We start from the raw sequence: 14,522 nt of genomic DNA on the forward strand, positions 1-14,522 counted from the left end.
TCTTGTATTTAGAAAGCAATCATACCATAGTTCCTTGGTTATTGCACCTCAAAAATAATGATAATGAATTAAAAAGTAATAATGCAAGTGAACTAAAGAGGCTTTTAGAATTTAAAAGGGAGAAATACTTTAAGGAATAAGTAGTAATAATAAATAATAAAGAGGTAGAGGCCGATGTTTGGTCAGCCAAAATTATCAAAGAAGATGGTTAAGCATGCATTCAAATTTAAAGTGTTCTCTGCTCTCCCAGCAAGAGGAGCTATAGAGCAAAGACTGCAATGGCCCAGGGGTAGTTCAGCTTCACACCCAGCTTCATATTTTAATGCTCGTCAGTGAAGCAGTTTGGAATTGCACCATCGCTTTTCTTCTTACAACAGATAGGAAAAAATGTTTTTCTAATTTGAATCAGCTGATAGTCTTTAAATGAATAAATGCCACAACAGCAACTGAAGACACAGCTCTGCTGCTTGTCAGTATGATTTGCATGATTTGAGCTTCCATCCCAACACCCACTTTGAATATCAGAATCAGAATCAGAATCAGAATCGTGTTTATTGGCCAAGTATATGTGCAGACACATACAGGGAATTTGGTTCCCTGTATGAATATATAAATATATTCATATAAAATGAATATAAATCCATCACACAGCAAGACAGTAATGACTGTTACACAAAGAGTCTTGTGTTAAAGAAAAAACTGTTCTGTAAGATATGGATACCCTTTCTATAATTCAGCTAAAGTTTAGGTGCAACAGCGTAAATGTACATTACAAAATTTTTTTTTTAAGTCTCTCTAACAGATAAAGTGCAATTGGGCTTTTATTCTGAAAGGATCCTTCACTATGTCCACCTCCAATCACAAAGGTGAAACGCTTTAACAGCTAAACTTGTTCACAGCAGTCTGTAAAGATACAGTATCCCACGCAGCTTAAACTGCTGCAGTGTTACAAAATGCATTTGAGAAATCTTGTCCTTTTATGAAAAATATATGTGCTTTTATGCTCTTGCTTCAGATTGCATTAAATTATTTAATAGCAGAGCGTCTATTTTTAGAGTAAAGTTAAAATCAACTTTAGCTGAGCGCATGACCAATGATGCAACGATACGTGAAGGCTTTAAGAATTCCTGCTAAAATGCATCTGGTTTTCTTTTTTTGACACTTGAATGGGCAAAGCTCTCCTGGTTCTTTGCATCTTCATGCTAACACTGCTGATGAAGTTCATATAATCTTTCCTACAAAAAAAAAGAAAACAATCACCAATTTAAACATTTTATTGTATCAAACAAATTTAGATTACAGATGTAATCATCAATCAAGTAAAACTAGAACAAAAAAATCCATGTTATTCAAGTAAAGTACACTACTACCATTCAAAAAACAAGTTTACCCATAAATACATTGCAGGAGAAAAACAAAGCTTGCGGAGGAATGTTTTACTGTTCTTCTTGTTCATCGTGGATAAAGTGACCATTGTTGGCAACTGAGTAACAAACGGCTGTTGCTGTGGCTGATTAATCTCCTAAAGTGACACTGAAACTTCAGATTTAGTTTTGTTCATTTATTCCATTTCGACATGTCAAGTATGATGTGAAGGTTATAGAAAGATTGTCACATGATGCCACTTCAGTGATACAAAGACAGATTACATGACAAATATTTAGTGTGCTGATGACTTTAAGATGTCTTTGTTACAAACTAGAACACAAACAAAATGCTGCAGTTAAAAAAAAGTGTTTAAATTTGTTGGGGGTTTTTGTACAAAATGAAGCACAGTAAGTACCTTGGGCGTAGACAACAAGTCACTGTACATTCAGTGCCATGCAAGAGGGTGTTTCATGACCAGAATTTAAATTCCCAAGAACCATTCATGTGTCAAAAATGAGGGTGCAATTTACTCACTGAGGATGGATTCCTCCTTGTTAATCCTAAATATGCAAATGGAGCTTTAGAGACGATCGGTTGTACCCTGTTTATCAACTAGACATTTACAAGAAGGGTAATAGTCTAGTTATCAGTACATGCATTACTGTAAGCTGACATAGCTTTCTACTTCTTATTGAGTAACAATTGCTCACACAGGGTTTAAAGACTTAAAGACAGGCTTTCTCCCTCCCTTTATGCTAAAAAGAACTAAAATGACTTTGGGGAAAGGTCAGCGGTGCTTCTCTTCAGCTGTCTGCATGTGTGTGACTGACTGACAGGAGTTTGAATCTTAGCCACACAAATAACAAACTAAGTAAACATATCTGCCCTGTAGCCTTTAAGCTACAGGCAATTGTTAGCAGTGGCCCTGAAGCATAACCAGGGGAGTCAGAGTCAGACCAGCAGTTAGATGTGGTTTAATGTGCTGCACTTTAGCTTGCAGGTTGGTTTTTCTGTTTTCTCTCATTCAACAAGCAGTGCCTTCCTATTTGTATCGGGAGTAATTCTCTATTCTTAAAAATGAAAACAAAACCAGAATGACAGCTGTTACAGTATAATTAGTCTACTTTTCTGATGGCTGGACTGGTTTCTGACTGGATTTCTTTTTACATCTGTTTACAGAGTCAATACCTGCAGGCTTGGGATGATGTTAAGGCTGCAGAAAAATATGTTTTCTGGGATTATTTGTGAATCATTTCATCTAGAAATGATCACATTAAAAATATTTCCAAGAAATGACATTATACGTTTTGTCTGTTTAGAACTGCAGAGCATGAAACTGCATCTACACAGAGCTCTGTGTGTGTAAAAGTTTGTTGGACGCAATCACTGCAACTGTGAGCGCAGAATGTATGAAAATAGACTTAAAGCATGAAAATAAACTTCTATAGATTGAATTTCAATTAATGCCCAGTGTGATTAACCTATGAGCGACTCTTCTGTCAGACATACGTGGGACAAATGTCTGAAGAAAATGTCTGAAATGTGCTCTGTGTAGACACAGTTCAAGGCTGTGGTTACCAAACTTTCTGGCACGCCCGCCTTCAGAAGTCGAGCAAGGATGACAGCTCAACAAAATACAGATCAACGGTCATTAGCCTCTTTTTACATTTTTCAGTCAGTTTAGTTTCACCTTATTTTGTAACTTTGGTAATCACAGCCACCCACACACCGTGCTTGTCTGCCCCACCAGGCAGGCTCAACAGTTTGAGACCCACTGGAGCCAAAGGAAATCATAATTATGATCAAAAATGGCTTTCTAGTTTCTTCCATGTGTTTAATCGACTAATTATTAATAATGTAAATAAAATTGCAGTTGGTCTTAAAAATATTTGTAAATATCAACCGAGTTGTTCAAAAATCCAAATATAGGTTTACTATAAAATATCAATAAACCCACATTTATTTCTGTCTTTACTGGTTGCTCATACGAGGCGGCATTTGAATTTAAATCGAAGGTTTTGTCTCTGGTTACTTACAAGGTTCTGATGCTATTTTATTGCTATGAGATGGAACAATAAATGTTGAATTCATGGCACGTATAAATTGATTGAAAATGTCTACATTGATTGCAAATAAAATATTTGTTGTCTTTGATAAATCAACGGGATATTAAACCTGTGACAGATTATGATAATATATGTGTGAGTAAGACATGAAAGCTTGTCCCATTAACCAGATAATAAATCCCAGTTGGGGGATACAATAGGCTAGTTTTCATTTAGTGCGGGGGGAGCTTTAACAAAAACAAACATAATTATACAACTGTCTCTCTACACAAGATTTGTGACACAAAATAAATGTAGAAACTTTTGTTTTTTTTCTCAAGGTGGTAACTAAGGCCTGGCCGTAGAGGAATATTGAAGCCCTGATGTTTTGAAAAAGTGAATCTGCAGACACAATCTTCTGTCATTGTGTAGGGCTGACTGAGCAGACTGAGCAGCATTGTGTTGCACAGAGGACTGCTCTATTTCTCTGTCTTCAGGCTGCATTTCTTTGTCTTCTCCTCTGCCGGCTGACTCACTCCTGCTTTTGTTTCTGCAGAAATATAGACAGAGACATAAAAGAGTGAGAGAAGAGGCTGGAGGCTGACGCTGGAGATTTTAATGGACTTGTGCAAATAAGCAATAAATATTTACAGCTTATTTAGTATTTCTCCAATTTTTTTCTTTTTGCTGCTGTGCTTTTTTTGGGGGGTGGGGTGGGGGTGGGGGTGGGGCGTTTGCATATGAACAATAAGGTAAGCGCGTAATCAACATATTGCTACATAAACATTACATGCATTTAGCTTTTTATTGAGTGCTATGGACATTAGTAAATTTATTATTTTATTAAAGCTTCCAGAATCACTGGGTGTTCACATGAGTACATGTCAGAAGTAGCAGATACCAGATGAAGCCTGAATTTAAACCTCTGATGTGGGATCAATAAAATCAGGGGTTACCCTGATTCTGTCATATTCTCTATTTGCTGTCATCCCTCTAAACCTTCTGCCTGTTAAAACAACATGATAAATGAAACAACAAACCCAAAGCATGTTTTGGAAAGCACAGGTGTGTTGATGATGCTCGATTTCCACTCAGGTGAAGTATTCAGCTGAACCAGGATAAAGCCCAGACCTCCATCTCTCTCTCTCACTCTGGCTATCTGTAGGTATCTGCACACTCATTGCTAATTTAGTATATGGTTGTCAACATTATTTTTTTTTTTGTCATGCTAAAATAAATAGCTAAAAATAACAGTCTCTTTCTCTGAGCTGAGTTCGGCTTTTGTCTAATATTTGAAGACTGAGTAGTGAAAAACTGAAGTGCAGTGTTGGGGAGTAAATGGTAAATGGCCTGTATTTGTATAGCGCTTCACTAGTCCCCAATGACCCCAAAGCGCTTTACACATTCAGTCATCCACCCATTCACACACGAAGCCTACATTGTAGCCACAGCCACCCTGGGGCGCACTGACAGAGGCGAGGCTGCCGGACACTGGCGCCACCGAGCCCTCTGACCACCACCAGTGGGCAACGGGTGAAGTGAGTAACTGCATTTCGTTAAAGTTACCATTTAAATAGGTGATAATTAGAATACAGCTACTTTGTTGAAATAAATGGATTACACAACGGTCATTTCCAGTTTCATATGTTAGGCTATCCACACTCTAATTTTAGTAATTCCACGCATTGCCAGAAACCCAAACAAACGGTTCTAATGTAACAACGTCCTGCTAATTTTGGTGGCGTCAGTTAAACAATGGACCCGGAGCCAGCACAACAGAGGCAGCAGTGCATGGGCAGGAATTCATTTCTTATTTGGCAATTCCGACACCACTTCACATTTAAAGAAGAAAGGAATGGGGGAATATGACTGTGCAATGCAAACTCTGTTTGCCAGCAACCAAGCTGCTCTCAGCATCAAACCCAAAGAAACATCTGGAAGTCAGTTCTTTTTAAAAAACAAATGTTAGCCTACTGCAACTACCTGTAGCTGAGGTAGCTACCTGGGTTATGTGCCACTTCAGTACCTTCGATCTACTATTGCTGTGTGATTTATTACTTTTACTGAAGGCTACTCGCGATATACCAAGTAATCCAAAGTATTCACAGTATGTTGCTCACATTGAGTAACTTAACAGAATACATTACAAATTACATTTTGGTGCATGTATTCTGTAATCTGTAGTGAATGCATTTAAAACGTAACCTTCCCAACACTGCTGAAGTGACATCATACCTGGAGGGTATGTCCATCGTTTATATACAGTGTTTGGCATTTCACTGTCATGGTTTATAATATTGGAACACTTAAGGAAGTGAAGCATCATTAATTTTACTTGTGCTTTCCTTACTGTGACAGGTCAAAATGTGTGCTGTGAAAGATTTACAAGATGGAAAGCAGAGAGAGGAGACACACTTGTTAACCAGCTGATAGTGGAGCTGGAACAGGTGTGCTGAATCTCTCTGATGACCCAAGACTTCACACCATGCATGGATAAATCAGATTGGGTTTTCACGACCCTAAACTGTGCTTCTCCAAACATAGCTCATTAAATGTAACTATGTAGTTGAGCTAAGATTTGTATTATTCCGCATCCATGAGGCCCACACTGTCGCTCAAAATCCAAATGTGTGAGAAATTAAGTCAAGTGAGTCAACCAGCCAAGCGGTGTGTTACCTGCAATGGTGAACTTGTAGTCACAGGTTTCCCTTTGCTCACATGACACTTACTACAGTTGAAATCAATGAGCAGCATTTGTATCATCCTATCAAATGATCAGTAGCCAGGAGTGAGCTGTGTTTGTCTCAGCATGTGAAATATGATTTAAAAAATTTATATGAATTTTAAAAGCGCAAGACTGGAGAGATGTTGGGCTTATTTCAGCTGTGGGTTCACTAATAAGACCATCAATGCCTCATGAAAGATTTTAGGACTCACAGCAAGTCATAGAAAAGAAATAATAAATTTCAGCGAGAAAGAAAGAATGAAATACAGAAAGGGGAAAAAAACAAGCTCTACATGCTCCATTTGCACCATATGCCAGTATTAGCTCTCCTCCTGCCCCCTTTTCCCAAACCTGATTTTTCCACTCGTGTGTGTACCTTCCTCTCAGGGTATTTCAGCCATGTCGGTGCTCTGTGAAATGGGGATCAAAGCCACTTCACAGATGTTTGTTGACGAGCCATGATTATATGACAGCAAGCCAAAGCTGTTTCGCAGTTTAACAAATTTAAATAAATCCTGCCGGCTGCGTGGAGGACGAGGAGTCCCCTGAGGAAAAGACCACGTTGGAGACATTTTCTGCAAAAAGCAAGGCTCTAATGACAGTTATGTACCTGCTTGTGCATTGTTTTGTTGCGATGAGGGATCTGCTACACTGGCAACACTGAAGCAATCCTCTTTCTCCTTGGAGAGGGGACACTCGAGCCCACCGGCAGCCTCTAATAGACTCTCCCTCGAGAACTCTGCAGAGGGCAGAAAGACGAATGGTAAACAAGATGGAATGGAAGTTCAAACTGAGTTGAAAAGGATGAAGATGTTTTCGTTATTTCAACTAGTCTCATCAACAATTGCACCTGAAGTGTCCAGTTGGTGATCTTTGAGCAAAGCTGCCAACAACTGATGTTAATAATCATTCATTTATTACCCCTATCTTGCTGTTAACTCCTTTCACCCGGACTGAGGACTTAATCTGCAGCTCATCTATAAGGTGAATAATGCAAAAAGATTTTTAAAAAAAATGTCAGTGTAAAGCTTTTGAAGCTTTTACACCACAAACACATCTGTGTTACAGCGGATTAAAAAAAAATGGCCCTGTGCTATTACAGCTTCAGAAAAAAAGGGTCTTGTCCACTCATGATGCATTAGTCCCGGCCAATTACTAAAGTGTGCACAGTGTGTGCCGTGACCTTGTATCCACCTTCCATTACACTGAACTGTTATCCCTGACCCCGAAAAACTCACCTCTGTTTTTGTCATCAGACAAAAGCAAAGCCAGGAGATGGTATCTGTTATGGTGCTGCTTTGATCTATAGGAAGTGCTTTTTTTTTAAAATTTTATTAAAGGAGAGTCAACATTAGTACTGAATATTACAACAATCTGACAAAATATCAAAACCAAACTACCTGGGTACGGCTAATGGTTTCTGCAGTGAAACCCTGTATTTGGTGAGGTTTCACTGGAGGCTGAAAAAGTTAATTCCTAATGGAGCCTTTGGGAGCACCCTGACCTATTTAATTTTTTTGGTGCTGTTTGTTTTGGCTCTAAAAAGGGCCTCAAGGACAGCCGAGCTGCTCTTTGATAATGCAGAGAAAGTGTTTCCTTATCTGGACAGCAAAGTGAACCGAGAACAGAGATGGTTATAAGACGTTTTCTTTTTATCAAATCATTTTAAATGATGTGTCAACATAATTACAGTATGTCATCAAAATAACATAAAAGTTAAAATATACTAATTATGTTAAGCTAACTATATTATTTGTACTAGATATTTCCTGTTTTATTCCATCTAGTCTATCATGCTAAACTAAACAAGCAGCTAGCTAAATTTTTATTGATGATACTGAGACAAATATGGTTTCTTCACATCGTGACAAGGAAACGAACAATTCTTTTAAATTCTGACTTTTTTTTAAAGCATATTTCCTCATATTCTCCCATTTTTATCTGATGCCTTTGTTTCACGTCTACCCTCCCCCTTTTCTCCTGATCCATCATCGATTTACATACATTCCTTACAGACATCTTAATGTTTCTTGCCTCATTTTCTGCTTTACTTTTATCCCTTTTCCCCTTATCGAACACCCCAGGGTCATATTAATGTGCTGTGTTTGTTATTTCCAGTATTTTCAGCTTTTTATGATGCCACACGGCATGGCCTTCCATCTTCTCCTTCCACTTTAGGACCTTCGTACTGCTTCATAACCATCTTTTCATTAGTTTCTATACCCTTTCCCCCCGCAGTCACCCCTCAGGCTTTATTCATAAATTAATTTATGTTTTGTAAGCAATATTTATTCCCTCTTATGCTGCACTGACTGACTGAGATACAAAAATCAAAAGCAACCAAGCAGATTTACACAAGTATTATATTCATGTCCAAATAAGGGAGAGGAAGTAGAAGTTGAGTTGGTTACAAATAGAAGGTGAGTAGTTTGTTTCCCAGTTCTTCCAGTCTGCATGAAGAAATGTTCAGAACCCCAAATTGTCTCTGTTGCATCCGTCAGAGTGTGAGCGTAATAACTGAAAGTAATTAAAGGCATTTTAACAACAAAACATTGTATGACTGTGAGTGTGAATGTAAGTATTTTGATTGCCGTCCACTACATCACAGGGTTTTATAAAATCTTGTTAGATAATTAATTGAAATAATTGCTGAAATCCGAAGAGAACAAATATTTTACAAAAAACAGGAAAAGAGGAAATGTTTATGCTCATCCATCAAAAATCTTAGGGCCTCTCAGAAATATGCTCTTGTGCCCTTTGGAGGAGTTTGATTTGCAGGGTTGGGAAGCACAGGATTGAAAAACAGCGAAGGCACTGATGCCGAGCAATATTCAGCTAACAATCCTCATAGGGTGCACAATTATAGCTGCTTTTCCACGCCTATAGCTGCCACTCAAAGCTGTTTTGCAGAACACGTTTTCATTCTGTCACTTTGTCAATGTCATGTCTGTTGGTATTGGTGAGTTCTTTGTTCTGCAGCTGAGGGATCTCTCTGCGGCTCTCTGAGCTTCAGGCTTTTCAATGCATGCAGACGGAGGGGTGGATCATTCTGTCCGATGTAATGATGGAAATGATGATTGCTTGTCGCTAAGCATGACGGTATGTAATGTAGGTAGTAGCAGAGGGTATTTTTTACCCGTTATTTGCAAATAACTCCTACCTACTGAAATCCACTATCACTCCAAAATATGATTTGATAGGTTGTAGAGGTAGATAAATATTCACTCATGACCATATTCACTGAAGATTATCTTAAGGGAAAATCAACATAAACACAGAAATACGGTAGGTCTCAGTGGACCAAGTGTTGAGTGTTACTCTTTGTGCCTAAATTAGTACTGTAGCAGATTTTAAGGATGCATCTGTTGCTGAATAAGCAGCTGCAAGCACACAAATTAAATCCTGCTTGACAGCCTCCGCACATACCCTCCATTTGGCAACGCAGTTTCTCAAAGGCCTCTGCAGTGGCCTCATCGTCGTGGGGGAGCTCCTCTCCCGTGGGCACAGAGTCGGGGCTGGGCCGGTCTGACAGGCAGCTCTCTGAGGAGCATTCGTCCCCAGCTCCCTGCTGCTGCCTGTACAGGTGGTGCTCTACCAGGAACTGTAGCTCTGGGAGGTAACAGAAGAGGTAAAAGAAAAGCAGGGAAGAGAAGACGAAAATGACAAGAGGTTAGATAAGTGGAAGAGCTATCTTGCAAAGGAAGAGGAGGTGGGTTTGTAGGAATATTTAAGTTAAAGGGTAAATTTAAAGTGCAAAAAAAGTCACTAGGGAGGTGAGAGTAAGGAAAGAAAGAGGTGTGAGATGAAGGCAGCCAATGGGAGAAAAGATGGGTCATGAATAGCACAAAGGTAACAGAAATGAAGGGAAGTGTAGGTGGAAAACATATTGTGGGTTAAGAATCTAATAAACTGGCAACATTTAATTAACCCCTGCACAGTTTGGAGTGACAGGGCAGGTAAAGACACATCAGAGTTTGGATACGAATTCTTTAATCGCCGTCTCCGGCCTCCTCTATCTGTGGTTCATTAGTTTTAATCCCCTTGTAGTAGGAAACTAAAGCACACTGATTATCTCCTCTGCAAGAACTAACTCATCACACTCAGAGCATGCAGTTTAGCTGTAAAACTAATTGAAAAGGAAATATCCTAGAGCTTTCTATTTCTTTTATCTCGTCTTTAATGTTCTCTTGATTCACTTTTCGTAAACGCTCCATGTTATTGCATGTACTTTGCATAAAACCATTTACATGTTGTGTTTGTATGTAAGCTGAATTGGTCTCTTAAAAATGGATTTGCATTACATTGCTGGGTCCAAGCACCCCAAAAAAGTAGAAATAAAGATAAATAAATAATTTGCCTGTTTCATGTGGTGCAGGACCTTAATCTCAAAATTAGAGACCCACTTTTTAAACTGAAAACATAAAAACTGGGACGAATTCTCATAAGACAACGGGAAAATGAATGAGTGTTGGATTGAGTGCCGACCGGGTCCACATATAACACTCAACACCAATAACAACATGTCATCAACTTAAATGAGAACACCTGGGGCCCGTTCTTCGTACATCGCTTACTACATCCAAGATCAAATGACACATCCAAGACTAAATCATCGCGCTAACCGTGAGCTCGCCAATCCGGTTCTCCGAACACACCTGCTGTTGACGATTAGTACAGCTGGATGAAGTAATGTGAGATCACTGGGTGTCGTAAAAGGGGCTACGCATCGATAGTAGAAACATTGATCGGCAACCCTCTGATTGGTCGGCGAAAATGTCGAAGGAGCGCGTAAACCTGCTCCCGAGCAGGTTTACGCTTACGGCTCTGTTGCTATGGCAGCAAGTCCCGGATGAGCTTCGGGGAACCGAACGATCCAAGATCAGGCAAAATCGTCAACAATCTAATCCAGCTAACTTACTTAGCGAGGTACGAAGAACGGGCCCCTGGACTTCCACTGGATGTTTTTATTTGGTTAACGTTTGGATTTGATTCCTTTAAAAAAAAATACTTCTATAACAATTTTAATGTTGAGAGGTTTTATAGGTAGTGTTGTGGAGTGATCCGGCTAACACTGGCAAGCCACCCTCTTAGCGAATAGAAATCTTTCATTTTGTGCAAAAAATTTACTTTTTTGAACTAATGCACTTACTGTATGTATGAGGTGTCAGCTAGTTAGTTTATTTTTTATCTTGGTGTTCCATCAGCTTTTTGCTGAGCAATATATAAAAAAACACCCTTAATACTAACTAATATACTGCAATAGTTTTCGATTTCAATTGGATTCAGTGCTACTTATATAGCACCAAATCACAACAAGAGTCACCTCAAGGTGCTTTATATTGTAAGGTAGACCCTACATTAATACATACAGAGAAAAACCCAACAATCATGTGACCCCCTATGAGCAAGCACTGTGACAACAGTGGGAAGGAAAAACTCCCTTTTAACAGGAAGAAACCCCCAGCAGAACCAGGCTCAGGGAGGGGCGGGGCCTGTTGCAACTGGTTGGGGTGAGAGAAGGAAGACAGGTTTTGGTTGCAACAATATTTTTCTGTGTGGTAATGAGTAGTGTTAGTCATAAAGAGCTGATTTATGATCAGTTGGTGTTTTATCAAAAGAGCACACAACAAGTTAACAGAGATTACACAGAGTACTGGTTTATGGTACTTATTATCATTTTGACTTGAGCAGCTTACTAACCTTCTTCTTCAGTCATTACCACAGTCTTCACTGTCTTACAGTAAAGTAGTGACAGAGTATAAAGCATTGTCCTCCAAAGCTAAATGTGACTTTTGCATTTGTTTCTCAAGCACCAAAAGTGTGCTATAATACTTAAAGTACCAGCATCACAGTTACTGTAGTATTGATGGCAATGCTTATAAAATAACTCACCTTTCATCGTAGGCGTTCCCTTTTGCCCTTTTCGCCGTTGCCGAGGAGAGTTCAACAAGGCTGCCTGTGAAATATCAGCGCTGCACGTCAGCTGGGCAGAGAGCTCTTAGATTGAAGATATTACTATAACATAGAACTAGCTTAAAATTGAAACCCAGAATTCACATAATTTCATTTTTGTAATCTTGTTACAACAAAATCAAACTTTAATAGAGAAGAAACTAGATTACCTTGTACAGCTGATTTGGGAGACGATCTTCATCAATTTCTATGAGAAAGCAAACAATAGAATAAGTACAGGATTAAATTATGAAAAGGCAGACAGACACACACACGAATGATAACTGCACAGAAAGTTTCCACGTATTTCACAGTCTGATTTTAACAGCTTATTCTTCAGTGTGAGAGCACTGTCGCTGGAGCACTTGTGTGTTTGAACAGTGTGGAGCACAGTGGATATAAGGTGACCTCCAGCCAGATGGTTATCTGACACGCTGTAACCACAAGCACTGCAATATGGTTTGCTCCATTTTTATCCAGAATTGTTGGTCATAATGTTTTATTTTTCATACGTCTGAAGGATTCTTTTTATGATCCACTTACATCTTTCAAATAGACCCCTGTATATGCTCAACAGCTGTTCTCAGATACACACCTAAGCACGTGCAACACTCTTAAAGGGAAATAAATATACATCATACTGTGGTGCACTCTTGAGCAGAGCTTAGTTTGACTGCAATTATTCACATATTATATAGATGCATAAAATTCGTAAGAATTTTAAAATGTTCATATAAAGTATAAAACTTTTACAGCGAGGGAAAGAATCTAAAAGACTAGGCTACAGCTGCCTGAAACACTGAAATATTCTTTATTTGTTGTTAAGCTAATTTAGTTTGATGAAACTTGTGTGCTTGTACTGAAATTACATTTTAAAAGCAAGATTTTTACTTCTAATTAATCACTTTAAGAGTTTTATAGCACTGTTTATTTGAATACAGTTTTTACTTAGCAGTAGAGGACAGGTCCAGCACAATATGAAGTATGAATTCTGAAGCTCACGGGATGAAGAAAAACTCAATAAAAAATCAATATATGAAACACGGCTCTGTTCGAAACAATGAAGAACCGAGAAGGAAAGAAAATACAGCTCACCAGAGTACAGTGAAACCATTAACCGGGATCAATAGCGAGCGTTTTGAACTTGGATCCAAATCAACGTTTTACAGCTTTAAACTTTTTTTTCTAGGACACCACCTTGTTGCTTGGCAACCTATGTATCCCCAGGCATTGGGAAGGCACTGTGTGTGCACCAAAATATTCCCACTAAAAAGTATGTGCTAGACTGCTGAAAAATGCCACTGATGTGCTTGTTTCTTTTTTCATCATCGCTCTCTCTCTGTCTCTCTTCACCACACACATGCATGGGGGTGTAAGAAACACCGTATAAAAGCCAATAAATGTCATTAAAAAAAAGATTCATCCCCGTGAAGCCGAATCCTATTAACACAGCATCCCAGGAGTTTTAGAAGGTTCATATGACATTATGGATGTTTTTCATATTAACTTGTGGGCTCTCCTTTATGTCTCCGGATCATGTTTGATAAAACAGTCTGAAATTATCAGTGAAAAAATACGTGTATTCTATGTTTCTTGAGCAGCACTAAAACCTCTCACTGTGTTTGCTATGAGAGGCTGCAAATATTATCATTAGAGTAAATATGTCCTGCAATCCTCAATATGATAAGCTGAAGAAAGTGGCTGGATGCACGGTTGTGAAAATATATGTTAAAAGGTGGTCTTGTAGAATTTTTCACATTAAAAGCTTGATAAAGTTGATATATGATAAAGTTGCCTCAGTAAGAGGCTATGGCCTTATTTCTATGTAGAGTGTAAACCATTAACTATCATTAGCCAGAAAAACAACAAAACAATATCCATACTCGCTGTAACACCTGTGGCTCAGGTGGTGGAGTTGGAAGGTGGGTGGATTGAGCCCACAGTGTTATGCAGTCTGAATGCTGAAGTATTCTTAAGATACTGAACCCCATATTGCATCGACTGGAACGTGTGTGCGTGCGTGCGTGCGTGTGTGTGTGTACATGTACGTGTGTGTGTACGTGTGTGTGTGTGTGTGTGTGTAATGAAATAGATAAAAGTGCTGCATGAATGTGATTGTGGTTGGGTGAATAAGACTTGCCTGGGTATACAGAAGGCTGGGGGGAAATGGTCCCCTGCGTCCTTGACCCTAATTAAAAACTTGCTTATGTTTATGTTCAAATTCCTATTACTTACAATATATTGTTTATTTTTTTAAATATGGTCCCCAGAAGGACAGCTAAGCTAATTTTACTTTAGTGCAAGCCTTACCCTAACAGTGACGCAACCCTCGTCAGATTCATGTGCTCGTAACATCTGATTGCATAACAGCTAAAATAATATATACCAGTCTTATTATCTTGTTGTTTACTCAAATAACAATCATATTTCAG

At 38.8% G+C, this 14,522-nt stretch overlaps 1 protein-coding gene across 1 annotated transcript in view; it reads right to left on the reverse strand.

The window, feature by feature from the left end:
- Nucleotides 1–1,259: 1,259 nt before the first annotated feature.
- Nucleotides 1,260–14,522, reverse strand: part of LOC102206106 (protein phosphatase 1 regulatory subunit 1A-like) — a 31,347-nt gene continuing 18,084 nt past the window's right edge. The window contains exons 3-7 of the mRNA XM_005740080.1: nt 12,261–12,298; nt 12,031–12,094; nt 9,565–9,747; nt 6,749–6,877; nt 1,260–3,963 (exon numbers count right to left, since the gene is read on the reverse strand). Of these exons, the coding sequence (XP_005740137.1) occupies nt 3,893–3,963; nt 6,749–6,877; nt 9,565–9,747; nt 12,031–12,094; nt 12,261–12,298 (485 nt within the window). The 3' untranslated portion in view covers nt 1,260–3,892. The remainder of the gene's footprint in view (nt 3,964–6,748; nt 6,878–9,564; nt 9,748–12,030; nt 12,095–12,260; nt 12,299–14,522) is intronic.

This window comes from Pundamilia nyererei, unplaced genomic scaffold (genome assembly GCF_000239375.1).
Source record: "Pundamilia nyererei isolate P.nyererei 1_Seehausen unplaced genomic scaffold, PunNye1.0 scaffold00096, whole genome shotgun sequence".
NCBI lineage: Eukaryota > Metazoa > Chordata > Actinopteri > Cichliformes > Cichlidae > Pundamilia > Pundamilia nyererei.